The sequence below is a fragment of the Perognathus longimembris genome, chromosome 1 (genome assembly GCF_023159225.1).
Source record: "Perognathus longimembris pacificus isolate PPM17 chromosome 1, ASM2315922v1, whole genome shotgun sequence".
Classification (NCBI taxonomy): Eukaryota; Metazoa; Chordata; class Mammalia; order Rodentia; family Heteromyidae; genus Perognathus; species Perognathus longimembris.
This window is the reverse complement of record NC_063161.1, coordinates 97,714,105-97,729,511: the sequence shown is the minus strand read 5'-3', so window position 1 is coordinate 97,729,511 and position 15,407 is coordinate 97,714,105. Positions and strand designations below refer to the sequence as shown.

At 43.1% G+C, this 15,407-nt stretch overlaps 1 protein-coding gene across 1 annotated transcript in view; it reads left to right on the top strand.

Annotated features, from left to right (window-relative positions):
• Fam189a2 (family with sequence similarity 189 member A2) overlaps positions 1-15,407 on the top strand; it is a 56,541-nt gene that overhangs the window by 13,918 nt on the left and 27,216 nt on the right. The window contains exon 2 of the mRNA XM_048332835.1: positions 620-676. Within this exon, the coding sequence (XP_048188792.1) occupies positions 620-676 (57 nt within the window). The remainder of the gene's footprint in view (positions 1-619; positions 677-15,407) is intronic.

Sequence of the window (15,407 nt, the reverse complement as noted above, 5' to 3'; positions counted from 1 at the left end):
AGTGCCCCTTCCGGTTTTCTGGCGGTTATTTGGAGCTAAGACTCTCATGAACTTTCCTATGAGGGCTTCCTTTGAACCATGATCCTCAGATCTCAGCCTCCTGAGTAGCTAGGATTACAGGCATGAGCCACCCAGCACTTGGAATGAGGACATTTCCTTTTGGACAGTGTCACTCCTTCTTTTCCTCTCTCTCAGTTTTTCTCTTCATCCCAACCACAAGTTGTACAATTCATTTTCAACGTAGTGTCCAGTAAATACCACTGTGGCCCTTTGTTCACTCTCTGTCCCTCTGTTTCTGAACCCCTTTTTGTCCCCCAACGACAGATAAATGATTCTTCCTTTTCTTTTCTTTTCTTTATTATTTTTTTTTTTGTCGGTTATGGGACTTCAACTCAGGGCCTAGACACTGTCTCAGAGTCTCTTTGTGCTCAAGGCTAGCACTCTACCACTTTGAACCACAGCACCACTTCCGGCTTTTGAGTGGTTAATTGGAGATAAGAGTTTTACAGGGACTTTGCTGCCCAGGCTGGCTTTGAATGGTGATCCTCAGCCTCCTGAGTAGCTAGGTTATACTTGTGAGCCACTGGCACCTGGATAATATTCTTCTTTTCTCTTACAGGTAATTCTGTCTGGGATCATCGGGTTAACCACTTGGAAAAGACCCATGATTCTTCTGGTATGTACCCATTTTAGAACTTATGCTCTATAGAATGTGTCATGGAGGAAGTCTGTTGAAATCAGACATTGCATATCTTGTCACCATGAACAATTTTAAAAGGCACCAAAATGAAAAGAACAATGCCATGAACTCTGGACCCAGTACAGAGCAGGCTTTGAACTGCGATCCTCAGATCTCATCCTCCTGAGTAGCTAGGATTACATACGCAAGCCACCGCACAGTGCCTGGCTCCTTTACTCTTTTGAGCAAATCCTATATATTAATCTCAAATATACTATATTTTGGTTAGATAATCTCAGAATTTTGTTACTTAGCAACCAATGATTTCTTCTTTAGCACCTACCAGCAGTATAGACATTTACTTATTACTTTCTCCTCCTTTTATTCTTTTTTTTTGGCCAGTCCTGGGGCTTGTACTCAGGGCTTGAGCACTGTCCCTGGCTTCATTTTTACTCAAGGCTAGCACTTACCACATGGGCCATAGTGTCACTTCGAGCTTTTTCTGTTTATGTGGTGCTGAGGAATCGAACCCAGGGCTTTATGCATGCTAGGCAAGCACTCTTACCACTAAGCCACATTCCCAGCTCCCTTCTTTTATTCTTATTGGGGTAAAAGTCATATTACAGAAGGGATCACTTCTAAGTGTATAATTCAATAACATGTAGAACATTCCTAATATTTATGCTTTGTTATTATTTGTGGGTTTGATTCAGAGTTTACTGTAATAAACAGACTGTAATAAATAGTAGAATCTACCCAAGTTTTAAGATAAAACAGGGTCTTGGAAATTCTATTTGAGTTGAAAGCTATGTACAGTTTTGTTTTTTCTTTTATGTGCTGGTACTGGGCCTCAAACCTCAGGGTCTCCTGTTCTTGCTTGGCTATTTGGCTCAGGCTGGTGCTTTACCACTTGAGCTACCACCTCCACTTCTAGCTTTTTGCTGGTTAATTGGCAATAAGACCCTCTTGGTTTGTCTGCCTAGGCTGGCTTTGAACCTCACTCCCCAGATCTCAGTCTCTTGAATAGCTAGGATTCCAGGTGTGAGCCACTGGTGTCTAGCTTACTTACAGTTTTTGTCTCTATATAATGCCTCTTATTTTTTTCTCATCTGCCTGGAGGTGGAATTAAATTATAATTCACATGTATATACTATAAATAATATCATTTATATATTAAATATACACACATATTCATATCTATTCATATGTATGTGTGTGTATATATATGTATATATATTATAGTTCACTTCAAACAGACCACAGTTCACTAGACAGTGGTAATGAATACAAAATCTCTTAAATTCTTAGGTTCCCGGAGAAGCAGAACCTTGGACAGTTTTTGGAGGTTTGAATCAAGGAATTGCCTTGATAGTCCTCCTCAAACCCTAGCATTTTTTCATATATGCAAGGCGATGTGGGTAGCAGTTTACAACTCTATCATTTATTGAATCTAGTGAAGCTTTCTGAATATATTTGGAAGATATAAGTAATCAGTGTAACATTCTACTATATTATGCAGCAGGTTAAAGAAAATAAGACTGTCAGTGGGTTTTGTAGGCTGTTCGTGTGCGTAGGCTTTGGGCCTATGCTGTGGATGGGCCTTGTGTCCTTTGTTGTAGGTGGGCTTTATGGCCTGTGTTGTAATGGCTGAGGTGTGTATGCCTCCACTCTTTTGTTTTCTGATGGGTAACTGGAGATAAGAATATCACTGACTTTCCTGCATGGGCTGGCTTTGAGCTGTAATTCTCAGATCTCATCCTCCTGAGTCTCTAAGATTATAGGTGTGAGCCACCAGTTCCCCACTCTCCTCTCTGTCTTTCTTTCTCTCTCTCTGTCTCTCTTTCTCTTTTCTTTCCCTTTCTCTCTTTCATTTCTCTCTCTTTCTCTCATACCCAGGGCCTGGGCATTGTCTCTGAGCTTCTTTTGCTCAAGGCTAGCCACTCTACTACTTGAGCCACAGTGCCACTACCGGCTTTTCTGTTTATGTGGTGCCGAGGAATGGAATCCAGGGCTTCATGCATGCTAGGCAAGCACTCTATCACTAAGTCACATTCCCAGCAACCCCTCTCCCCCTTGCCTTCCTCTCCTCTCCTCTCCTCCCCTCCCCTTTCTTTTCTTGTCTGAGACCAGGCCTCAAACTCAGTATTTAATGTATTCATTCACTGCCTGGGCTTAAGCCCTCTAACTCCAACTATTTAGAATGAGACTGCAGACAAAGTTTAGATGGCATTCAAAGATTAAGCAATCTAGATACTGGAATCACCTTTACAGTATCTTTTTCTGTTTGGTCAACATTAAAATGCATATGTTTAAATTAAGTGAAAATAAAATCTGTCATGATATATATATATATTTTTTGGCCAGTCCTGGGCCTTGAACTCAGGGCCTGAGCACTGTCCCTGGCTTCTTCCCGCTCAAGGCTAGCACTCTGCCACTTGAGCCACAGCGCCGCTTCTGGCTGTTTTCTGTATATGTGGTGCTGGGGAATCGAACCTAGGGCCTCGTGTATCCGAGGCAGGCACTCTTGCCACTAGGCTATATCCCCAGCCCCAATGATATTTGTACTCTGACAATTCCAAATGATGAAGATAACATAAGCATGTGTTCCAGATAGATTTCAAGAAAGTCTAGTTTCTCTCTGTGTCTCTCTCCTGTATCACAGTTTGAACTCTGGTCCTCAGGCTTGCTAAGCTTCTACTTAATTGATCACTTGAGCCATTTCTTTAATCTGATTTTGTTGTATAATTGAAAGTTCTCAAACTTTTTTGGCCAGGGCTGGTTTTGAACCAGATCTCAGCTTTCTGAGTGAGCCACTGATGCATAGCCAAGACAACTCTTTCTCCTCCTCTTCCTCTTCCTCCTCCTCCTCCTCCTCCTCCTCCTCCTCCTCCCCTCCTCCTCCTCCTCCTCCTCCTCTCCTCCTCCTCCTCCTCCTTCTCCTCTTCCTCCTCCACCCCCTCTCCCTCCCTCCCCTCCCTCCCTCCCTCCCTCTCCCTCCCTCCCTCCCTCCCTCCTCCCTCCCTCCCTCCGTCCCCTCTCCGTCCCATCCCCTGTCCACTTTTCTCTCAGCTACCCTGAGTTTGGAAAGCGTGTCAGTCACCTATGTGTGAGGAGGCCCCTGGCATGGAGAAGCCAGCAGGGCTCTGTGGGTTGGATCTATGTTTTGCGGACCTGGGCTTGCCAGGTAAGCGTTCTGCCCCTCTCTCTCCTTTCCCTCCCTCATTGTGCTGTAGGTCTAGGGACATTCTGTCACTAGCTGATTGCCTGCTGGTTCGTTCTGGCTCTTCTTCACCCTTCACTTCCCAACGAAGACCTTCACCAATTATCCTAATGATGGAGGTTTCTGGTCCCAGGAACCAATGAGCTCATTATTCCATTATTTCAGCTCCAAATCTCTTGGCTTCACAGCCTCTGATGAGCCTGTGTTCTCTTCCTTTGCTCTGTGTGTCCCTGAGGTGCTGGTCAGTGCAGGACAGGGAGGGGCTCTGTCTTCCCACCCTGTAGCTCTGGGGTCCCCTATGCTCAGCACACATTTGCTGTACACTTGGGGCTTATTGGGCAGCAGAAAATTAGGCTTAGGGAGTTTCTCTCCAAATCTTTGCATTTGTTCTTAGCCTCTTGTTTGTAACCTCTTCAGGGAAGATTTTGGTGGTGTGGAGGAGGGGACAGGACTGGACTGTGTCTGGCTTAAGAAAATGTTATTATATCGGTGATGTACAGAGGAGTTACAGTTACATAAGTCAGGTAATAAGTACATTTCTTTTTGGACAATGGCACACCTTCCTTCATTCTCTCACAGTTTTTCCCTCTCATCTGTAGCCGCAAGCTGTATAGTTCAATTTCAACATAGTGTCTAGTGAATACCATTGCTTCATTGGTCCCTCCATTTCTGTGTCCCCGTTCTACTCCCCAAGACAGATAAATGAATAAACAAGACAAAAAGAAAAGGATATGAAGACAGCAACAAATAAAAATCCTCATTTCCATTTCCTGGAGTTCATTTCTATAAATATTATTTTGTATATAATCAGAGACACATAGGCATTGTGCCTTTGTGTTCCTCTCTGAAGACTGTCCCTCTTTGGTCTCCCTGTGTGTAAATGCTAGGGCATGTCTGGCTTTTGAGAGGCCCTGCTGTTCTGGCCTGTGTTGCTGGATGTGAATCTTCTAGAACACATGAGTCGTCCCTGTGAGAACCTGTCTCTCTGGCCCCTCTCTTGTGAGCCTCGAGCCTCGCTGTAGGACTAATCAGGACTGTGTACTGGTTTGAACAAAGGAACGTCAGGCTGACCTAGTTCCTTTGGCTTCAAGTCTTCATGGAAATTCAGAGTGGGAAGCTCCGTTCACAGAGTTTATTCCTGTGTGTGGGATTCCAGATCTTATCTTTTCCGTAAAGAGCTAACATTTCTGTTTTGAAAAATCAAGTTCTGATTTTTTTCTAGATATCATTACTTTGTTCTTCTAATAAAGGGTTTTGTGAGTGTTCAGAAATCACAAACTCAGTGCTAGAAATGGCCCCCAAATATTGTCTTGCCCTGGTGACTTAGTTGAAAAATGTAATGGTCGCCAGTCCTGGGGCTTGGCCTGAGCACTGTCCCTGAGCTCCTTTTGTTCATGGCTAGCACTCTACCCCTTGAGCCACATCACCACTTCTGGCTTTTTCTGTTTATGTGGTGCTGAGGAATCGAATCCAGGACTTTGCGTATGCAGGTAAGCACTCTATCACTAAGCCACATCCCCCCCGCCCCCACTGGTCTCAATAAAATGATTTTCTTGTGTGTGTATGTGTGTGTGTACCTTGGTACTGGGGCTTGAACTTGAGGGTGCTGAGTTCTGTCACTTAGCTTTTTTGTTCAAGGCTGCTCTGCCATTTGAGCCATGGCTCAGATTCTGGCTTTTTCCTGGTTAATTGTAGATAAAAATCTCACAGACTTTCCTGCCCAAGCTGGCTTGGAACTGTGAGTCTCAAATCACAGTCTCCTGAGACACTGATAGATGGGAAGATGGTTTTCTTTGCTTGCTTATATTGTGGTACTTCAAGTTTTTTTTTTCTTGTTAGTTTGGAACAGATAGGATGAAAATGAACCTTCAGACTGAAAGGAGGACAGCTGTGTTCCTTTGCATGAAGACCAGAGGCTCCTCTGGTGGAGCTTTGTGTCTTATGTGGTTTGTTCTCACCTGTGGGCCCCTTTGCTTTGCACCCAGACTGAGGATGGAAGAGCACAGATGTGCTGGCTGCTTTAAAAATCACCCTTCAGTTTAATCTAACTATAAGATTATAATATTTAGGATAAAACTTCAGTACCCACAAAGACTTGAAAATGATTTAAGGTAAATATTTTTGCCCTATCATGGAGTCCAAGTAAAGTTTTTGTTGTTGATGGTGGTAGTCATGAGGCTTGATCTCAGGGCCTGGGCACTGTTGGCTCTACCACTTGGAGCCATGGTGCCACTTCCAGCTTTTGGATGGTTATTAATTGGAGATAAGAGTCTCCTGGACTTTCCTTCCAGGGATGACTTTGAACCACAATCCTCCAATATCAGCTTCTTAAGTAGCTAGGATTACAACAATGTTTGGTTTTTGTTTTTTTTTATGCCAGTCCTGGAGTTTGGACTCAGGACCTGGGCACTGTCCCTGAGCTTCTTTTGCTGAAAGCTAGCATGCTATCACTTACTTGAGCCGCAGCTTCACTTCTAGCCTTTTGTTGTTGTTGTTTGTTTACTTTTGGTAGTATATTGGAGATAAGGGTCTTGTGAACTTTCCTACCTGGACTGGTTTTGAACCCGATCCAGATCTCAGCCTAAAATTACAGGCATGAGCTACTGGTGCTTGGTGGTTTTGTTGTTCTTGTTATAGCTTACTGTGTCTTAGAAGAAGAGTCATGAAACATGCTGACATTTGTCTAAAAAAGTTGGAGATTTGGGCTGCGAATATGGCCTAGTGGTAATGTGCTCGCCTTGTATATATGAAGCCCTGGGTTCGATTCCTCAGCACCACATATATAGAAAAAAGCCGGAAGTGGCGCTGTGGCTCAAGAGGTAGAGTGCTAGCCTTGAGCAAAAAGAAGCCAAGGGGGGCTGGGGATATAGCCTAGTGGCAAGAGTGCCTGCCTCGGATACACAAGGCCCTAGGTTCGATTCCCCAGCACCACATATACAGAAAACGGCCAGAAGCGGCGCTGTGGCTCAAGTGGCAGAGTGCTAGCCTTGAGCGGGAAGAAGCCAGGGACAGTGCTCAGGCCCTGAGTCCAAGGCCCAGGACTGGCAAAAAAAAAAAAAAAAAAGAAGCCAAGGACAGTGCTCAGGCCAAGTCCACACCCCAGGACTGGCAACGAAAACAAACAAACAAAAAGTTGGAGACTTCGCCCTACCAGAGGAACACTGACAGATAGGTCAGTTATGCTGCAAGATAGATGGCAGTACTTGCTTTCTCTGTGGCAGGAAGAATGGGACAAGTCACTTGAGGAATTGGTGGTGTGTTTCCAGGATGAGCTCTGAGACTCTTTGGCCTTGTGCAGTACTGTTCTGTCAAGTTTGTCTTATGGCCACCAGTGATTTGGAATGAGCCTGATTTCATAGATGCTGAAACCTGTATATTAATGCTAACATAATACCATTGGGGGGAAATCTCTGGATTCCCCAATGACTGGCTTAGATCAGAATAATTTTTAAGAGTCTTTCTAGCTCACATATTCTATAGATTTCCAGAACCTTTCTAGAACCCTTGATGTTATTTTACTTTCAGATGGGCATTCCTGTTGAATAAACTTGAATACTATGACTATTTCACTGTTTGTGGTGATGTTTTCCCCTTGGGGGTATTGGGATTGAACTCAGGACCTTGGGCTTTTGAGGCAGGTACTCTGTCACTTGAGCCACTCCTGTCATCTTATTTTGCTCTAGTTTTTTTTTTTTTTTTTTTCAGATGGGGTCTTGTGGCTTTCCTAGGTTGGCCTTGGACTGTAATCTTCACATCTATGCTTCTCAGGTGCATGCTACCACACCTGGCTTAGTGGTGGAGATACAAATCTCACTAGCTTTTTGCTTGGGCTGGCCCTAAACTGAAATCCTCTCACACCTGCCTCCTGAGGAGCTGGGATTATAGACATGAGCCAATGCCTCTGACTCACTATTGTTGAAGGCATAAAAATAGTTGGCTGACCGGGCATGGTGATATACACTGTAATCCCAGCTACTCAGGAGGCTGAGATAGAAAGTTTTCAAATTGGAGGGCAAACTCGATTACTTAGCAAGACTTTGTCTCTAAATAAGTTTTAAAAGGCTGCAGATGTAACTCAGTGGTAGTGCTGTTGTCTAGATGATCCTGGATTAAGTTCCTAATGCTTGGGAGTAAAGAAAGAAAAGAAGGAAGGGAGGAATGGAGGGAAGAAGCAAGGAAGGCAGTGAGTAAATGAGAGAGGGAGGAAAAGGATGGCTGTTCCCTTTGGGATTGTTATAGTATATTTTTATATATCTGTAATGCTTAAGAATTCCCCAAGTTCTTCAACATGCCTGTTTTTAAGGGAATATTAGTTAGCTCAGGAATGAATTGGCTTGTCCACTCCTCTACCAGATGAACGACTATTAGAATATGGGGTTTGGTTCCACTGCAATTCTTTTCCTATGAGCACTTCTGCATGGCCCTCCTTCACTAGCATAGTATGTTTTGGTAGTTTTATCCTTTTCTCCAGAGAGCTTGGAAGAAATTAACCAAGCCAAGCTTTTTTTTTTTTTTTTTTGTGTGTGTGTGTGTGTGTGTGTGTGTGGTTTCTTTGGCCTTTTCTGTTCACGGTTGGTACTCTACTACTTGAGCCACATCTCCTTACCTCTTGCTTTTTGCTGGTTAATTGGAGATAAGGGGCTTATGGATTTGTCTGTCTGTACTGCCTTTTTTTTTTGTCTGTCCTGGGGCTTGGACTCAGGGCCTGAGCACTGTCCCTGGCTTCTTTTTACTCAAGGCTAGCACTCTGCCACTTGAACCACAGCTCTATTTCTGGCTTTTTCTATATATGTGGTGCTGGGGAATTGAACCCAGGGCTTCATATATACGAGTCAAGCACTCTCTACCAGTAGGCCCTTGCCTAAGCCTTTTTTTTTTTTTTTTGCCAGTCCTGGGGCTTGGACTCAGAGCCTGAGCACTGTCCCTGGCTTCTTTTGCTCAAGGCTAGCACTCTGCCACTTGAGCCACAGCACCACTTCCGGCTTTTTCTATATATGTGGTGCTGAGGAATCGAACCTAGGGCTTCATGTATGGGAGGCAAGCACTCTTGCCACTAGACCATATTCCCAGCCCTGCCTAAATTTTTAAGTAATCTTTTAGTTAAGTTAATTGGTAGAATAAAAATGAATCCCAGATCAATTTCTGCTGTATGTTAGCCACTAGGCCCTATCCCCACCCCCAATTTTTTCATTATCTCCATTCTGGAGCTATGAAAGGACAGAGAGCAGAGATTTGTATCAGGCATATAGAATAGAGTTTTATGAACAATGGGTTCACACCCACTAGCCTGGAATATCGTGGTTGATAATCTGTTGATCAAGCATAGCTAACTTTTGTACCCCTGCGTCAGTAAGAAAGAATGTTTTGCCAGAGGTTTATAGAAAGGGCAAACTGAGGATATTTGTAGGGCTTTAGGGCTCTTGGCTGAATGCCTGGAAGGTCTGTCTTCCAAGGTAGTGAAATGGTTGGGATTGAACAGAACCCAAGTATGCCAGAATAGCTTTGGACTGAGAGCTCAGGAAGAGAAGGATCTGGAGCAAGGGGTTTAATATAAGAGTAGTTAGTACTGATATTTAGTTGGTTTGTAGTCTTGCTTTTTTTTTTTTTTTTTTTTTTTGCCTCTCTGAGGCTTGAACTCTGGGCTTGGACACTGCTCTAAGTTCAAGGCTAGTCCTTTTCGACTTGAGCCACAGCTCCATTTCAGGCATTTTTGGTAATTTATTGGAGATAAGAGTCTCATGGGCTTTCCTGCCTGCGCTGCCTTCAAACCTCAACCCTCAGGTCTCAATCTCCTGAGTAGCTAGGACTATAGGCTTGAGCCACTAGAGCCTGGTCATAGCCTTATTTTTGAGAAGCCCATATTTGCAGCTAAGTTATTTTTACTTGTTGTTAGTATTGTTTAAAACGATACCAGGAAAGTATGTTTTATTCCAGAATTGATTAATTTAGGGATATACGCACAGTAATAGAGTGTCTGCCAAAGATGTGGGTCTCTGGTTTCGATCCCTAGTACTGCCTGGTTTTTTCATCTTTGATGTTAAAGAAGCGAATAGTATGTTGTAATATGTTCATATGTGCGATGCTAACAGAGCAAAATGCCTTGGGTATAAGGAGAAAGGAAGCAGGCCTCCCATTTGGCCTCTTTCCTAAATGCTAGCTGGCCGTGGTGAGATGTATATTCCTGACTGTACCCCAGTGTAGCTTGGACCAGCCAGGCTGTACTCAGATCATACTGTTAGTGCTGAAGAACATTGGCCTGCATTTCCAGTGATAGGTGGTACTAAAACAAGTCCTTGGCCTTGTCCCTTTTCCAGGATTTCAGGCCCATGGACTATGGAGATAAAACTGAACAGCTAAATGACTGGAGGATGAAAAAGGAAACTATCTGGAAATAAATGCATTGACCTGTGAAAAGTTACCAAATAGTCATCTGCATACACACAGCACACACACACAAGCTCTCCTAAAAACCAGACCTTTGGGAGTCAGCTTGGGTTTGCAGTTACATGGAAATCTCTGGAAGGTCAGTCAAGAAATTGTAGGGAGCTACTCTGTTGAGTGTATGGGAAGGAGGGAGACTTGCTGATTTGTTTAGGGAGGATGAAGTGCTGATTGAAGGAACCTTCAGCTCTGCGTGCTTTGATTTGGGATTCCTCAGCATCTACAGTGTGGGATTCCTCAGCATCTACAGTGTCGGTACTCATTTTGGGGTCTAACTGTGTTTGTGTGAGTCCTGTGTGAGGCAGGGCCTTGCCTCGATTATACACTACTGAGTCCAGCCATAGGGTTGAACCCATGACCTCTACCCTCTGCCGGGGTTTCTGTAGGTTGGCTGGCCATGCAGAGTCGCCTGGGGCTGCTTAGAATTCATTAGGTAAGGAGACTCAGGTGCTGGGGCTGGTGACCAGGGACCTGGTCTTCCTGTGACCTTGGGAGAGATTCCAGCACTCAGCTTTCTTGGCTCCCCTTGCACCTCCCTGAGCCTGGGTCTTGTGGATTCTGTGAGCCACCTGATAGCCTGGCAAGAAATTCCTTTTCTGCTTAAGTAGCTGAGCTGCTTTCTCTTGTTCCAACCATAACTGTGACCAGACTATAGTAGGGCTATGTTCCCCTTCTCCCTTCTCACCCCCTCAAGAACTAAAGAATTTCTTAGGGTAACTTTTAAGATTCAAAATGAGCTTCATTTTTAAATGTATGGATGTTTATGACAACTCAGTGGAAGGACAAGAATCTCAGCAAGTGCTTAACCTGGATAGATAGGTAGTCAGGGCCTGGCATGGGTGGAAGCGTCGGGTGGAAAGGTTGGGAGTCAGGCATTAGAGCCTGGAGGATGGTGGACTGAGATCTTTCTTACTAGCTTAACATGGCAATGAGCATGCCACAGAGGAGAGCCTTTAGTGAAGAGAAAAGGATGATTTCTTTTTTGCTGTCGTTGATCATTTGGCTTGAACTCAGGGCCCAGGCACTGACATTAAGCTCTTTTGCTCATGGGTAGTGTGCTCTACCACTTTGAACCATAGCACCACTTCTAGTTTTCTGGTGGTTCATTGGAGATAAGAGGCTCACAGACTTCCCTGCCTGGGATGGCTTTGAACTGTGATCCTCAGATTTCAGTCTCCTGAGTAGTTAGGATTATAGATGTGAGCTACCAGCACTTGGCAGGAAAAGATGATTTCTTAGTGGACTGTATTAGCAGATATTCTGCTCACCAAAGGAAGGGAAAAAGTAGGGGTTTGGAAATCTAGCTTAGACCTGGTCTGTACTAGATACCCTAACTGATTATGTGATCTGGGGTACACTGAGCCTGTGTCCCACGATTACTCCCTCCCTCCCTCCCTGCTTGCTGCCTTCCTTCCCTATCTATCTATCTATCTATCTATCTATCTATCTATCTATCTATCTATCTTTCAATCTGTGTTCCTGCTCATGTACTACAGTTCCTTTGTCAAGCTATATTTTAATCAAACTGCTGTGACATTTTATAATTTATGAAATACAGTACCTTTAAATGGGGAATTTTTAAAAATTTGACAAAGGAGGAGCTTATTAGGCATCTTACTAAAGAAAAATAAAACAATTAGGCTTCTGTGCCTTTCTTTCACTACTCCAATTTGATTTAACTGCCAGAGTTCACCATTTCAACTCTTGCTGGTTTTAATATTCTTGTATTTGCTGCAAGTGGGAGACTTGTCACCCTTCTGCTATTCTACCTTCCTCTCTCATTTTCTAAAAAAAAAAACATTTTTATTTCTCCTACCGATCACTTGGTGATTTTAAATAATATTACAAGTTTCCATTTCTTAGTTCCTCGATGTGAGATAGTGCTCCTTGACTGTTTCGTAAGATGAAGACATTTATCCTTTTATTCTCCTTCTTCCTTCCACCTTCCAAGTTTTGCTAGCATCTTGACATCACAGTTTTAAAGTTTGTATTTTGCTCTCTATATTACTGCTCTCTGTATTATGCTCTCTATATTATGTCTAGAAATTCTTTCTGGAATAATAAAAACCAGCAGAGGCAGTTGCAATATGCGCGATTGCAATGTGAGAGCTACTGTATCTTGATGTTAGAATTGTGTTCTTTATTGCACACTCATGTGAGGGATTTCTGTATAAGAGAGGCCCATTGCTCCCACATTCCAGTGTGTGTGTGTGTGTGTGTGTGTGTGTGTGTGTACACATGCTATCTAAGCAGGGCTTGCAAGGCTGCTTGGTGGAACCTGTTTTGCAACCCTTAACTGATTAAAGAGACAAATGTTTGTAGAAAGTTCTAGATTGCTGTGGCATCTGAGTTCAGGGCTTAACGTTAAGCACTGGTATGGGCTCCTTAGTATTGGCTGTGCTGGTGTGAGACCCAGGCCTGGGGAATGAAGGTGGTAGTTGGAGCATCCTGTGGCCTCAGTTGGAAACTACAGTGACAGAACAAATCCTAGATGCACACTTCTAGCTGACCAGATGGGCCCCACATGAGAGAGCTGGCATGGGAGTAAGTGGGGAATCCATAGCAGCAGGAGGCTAGATGACCAATCAGGGAACTGGTTGGTGATCTCCACTGCTGGATGACCAATCAGGAAGCTGCCACTTCAACAGGAGGTGTCTCAGAGGAGCTTCTTCCCATTAGGAGAGAGTCCCTTGTACACACTTGCCATGATCAACATTAACAGCCACAGCCCAGTCTTCCCCTTACTCTTTCTCACCCAGATGTTGATCTGCAGGAGAAGTAGACAGCAAACCAAGGGATGTAGAAGATTGCAGCTGCTACTTCGCTCTTCCCACTGTAAGATGCTGATGGTAGGGAGGGAAGCTGAAATTCAATTAAGTTCCAAGTTTTCACAAAGATGCAGATCTGGACATTTTCATTACTGACTTTTAATTATGATTGGAGTTGTCCTATTCTATAGCTTAAAATGAACATTAATGTCAAGAGCAGAAACATCTGAGCCTACAAAGCAGCCTTGAACAAAACAGTAGGGAGAAGAACAAAGAACAAAAGAACATGAGCTCCTCTTGTTCAGGGTGGAGCCTCAACTATTTGCTGGGACACCAGGCAGCAAGAATGAGTATGAGAAGGAATCTCAGGTCACTCAAAGGAGGACTGTGTTAATCAGCAAGTCAAGTGCATTCTTGTCCTTTAGTGTTTACAATATATTAGGGCTTTCCTATGGATTCTGAATGATCCTTTTCTTTCTTTGTGGACAAGAGAAAACATTTAATGGCTGCTTCTTATTCGTACTGTTTTTTAAATACAGCTTTGCTATGAGATTTTTGTGTTTTTTTTTTTGCCAGTCCTGGGGCTTGAACTCAGGGCCTGGATGCTGTCCCTGAGCCTCTTTGTGCTCAAGGCTAACACTCTACCACATGAGCCACAGCACCAGTTTGGCTATTTCTGAATATTTTATTAGAGATCAGAGTCTCACAGACTTTCCTGCTCGGGATGGCTTTGAACTGTAATCCTCAAATCTCAGCCTCCTGAGTAGCTAGAATTATGGGTGTGAGCTACATGCACCCAGCAATGTAATTGGAATAACATAAAATTTATGCACTTGTGTACAGTTCAGAGAGTATGAGTGAATTCATAGATGTATTCAAATGCCACTAGCATCAATTGTAGATCACCCCTCCCCCCAAAAGGTATCTTTGTCACTCTCCATCTTCCTGCAATAACCTTAGTTCTAGACTTACCTATTCTGGTCATTCAAATAAAGGTGATTCTTTGTGACTGGCTTCTTTCATTTGGCAGAAGGAGACCAATGACATAATGTCTTTGAGGAAGTCTTACAATCAATTATTCTTAGGATTTGATTGTCCTTTCCAGATGACTTAAATTCAAGTGTATCATAAGCAAAAGACTGAAATACGGGTATCAGACTTACTGAAATTTCATTTTGTGAAACACCTTTTGTAACAATAACAAGCTTCATACCATAAATAGAAATGCCTGTTATTCTTAATAATAAAATGTGTATGTGTAGACCTTTGAAGTTGAGAATATGGCATGGTATTATCACAGTAATCTTTTGAGATATGTTAGAAAAATAGACCCATTTGACATATGGGTAAAACAAGTCCTACAATCCTATGTATGCCTCTTGCAACTCCAATACTTGCTATACAGGGGCTCAATCCAGGCTCTGAACTGGGTGATTACAGAGGCTGTGTGCTTGATAGATCCCTCAATTTGACTGAGGTTTGACCAGAGTTTTATTTTCTATTTTAAAAATATATTTTAATTTTCTTTAGGTAGTTGTACAAAGTAGTTGCCATTCAACAAAGCAATTTCTTAGTACAGTGCCTCTTGATCAATGTCACCCCTTTTAATATTCTCATTCACGCTCCCATCCTATTCCTTCCCTCATTTTTCTTAGTTTTTAGGTTATGTATGGATTTTTTTTGCCATTTAACAAAGCAATTTATGTATACAACATGTCTTGATCTGTGTCATCCCTTCAACATCTTCACCCCCTTTCCACCTACCCCTTTCCTTGTTTTTCTCAGTTCTGTGGCATAGACAACACATTCTTGCCTACATTCTACTCATTCCCCCGCTCATTTTTCCACCCTTCTCAGCGTTTTAATAATAACCATAAGGTCATATGTTTACCTGGAAATTTGGCCAGAGTTTTAACAATAGCCATAAGGTCACACGCAAGTATATTCTGAGGGAAAATGCTGGTAATTTTGAAGTCTGTGTGTCCTGGCCCACATCACCTGTGAGGTTTGCACAGATCTAGTGATTTGACTGGTTCCTCTTTCATTTTGTTAGTTGCTCAGGGCATTTTAGAATTAGCCTCCATTTTCTGTTTGATCTTCTATTCCTGCTTTGGCAGTTAGACTCAAGGTTCCTTTTCTCTTTTTGTGAAAATTATGGCCAGTAAGTAGGATTAGAATTTAGAGAAGTCCCAGATTGTGGTTGAGATTTTTGTCTCTCTTTATAGCCCAGGTAGGCCTCCAACTTGTGATCTTCCTGCCTCAGCCTTCTGAATGCTGGGGCTCCAGGGGTGCTGCATCA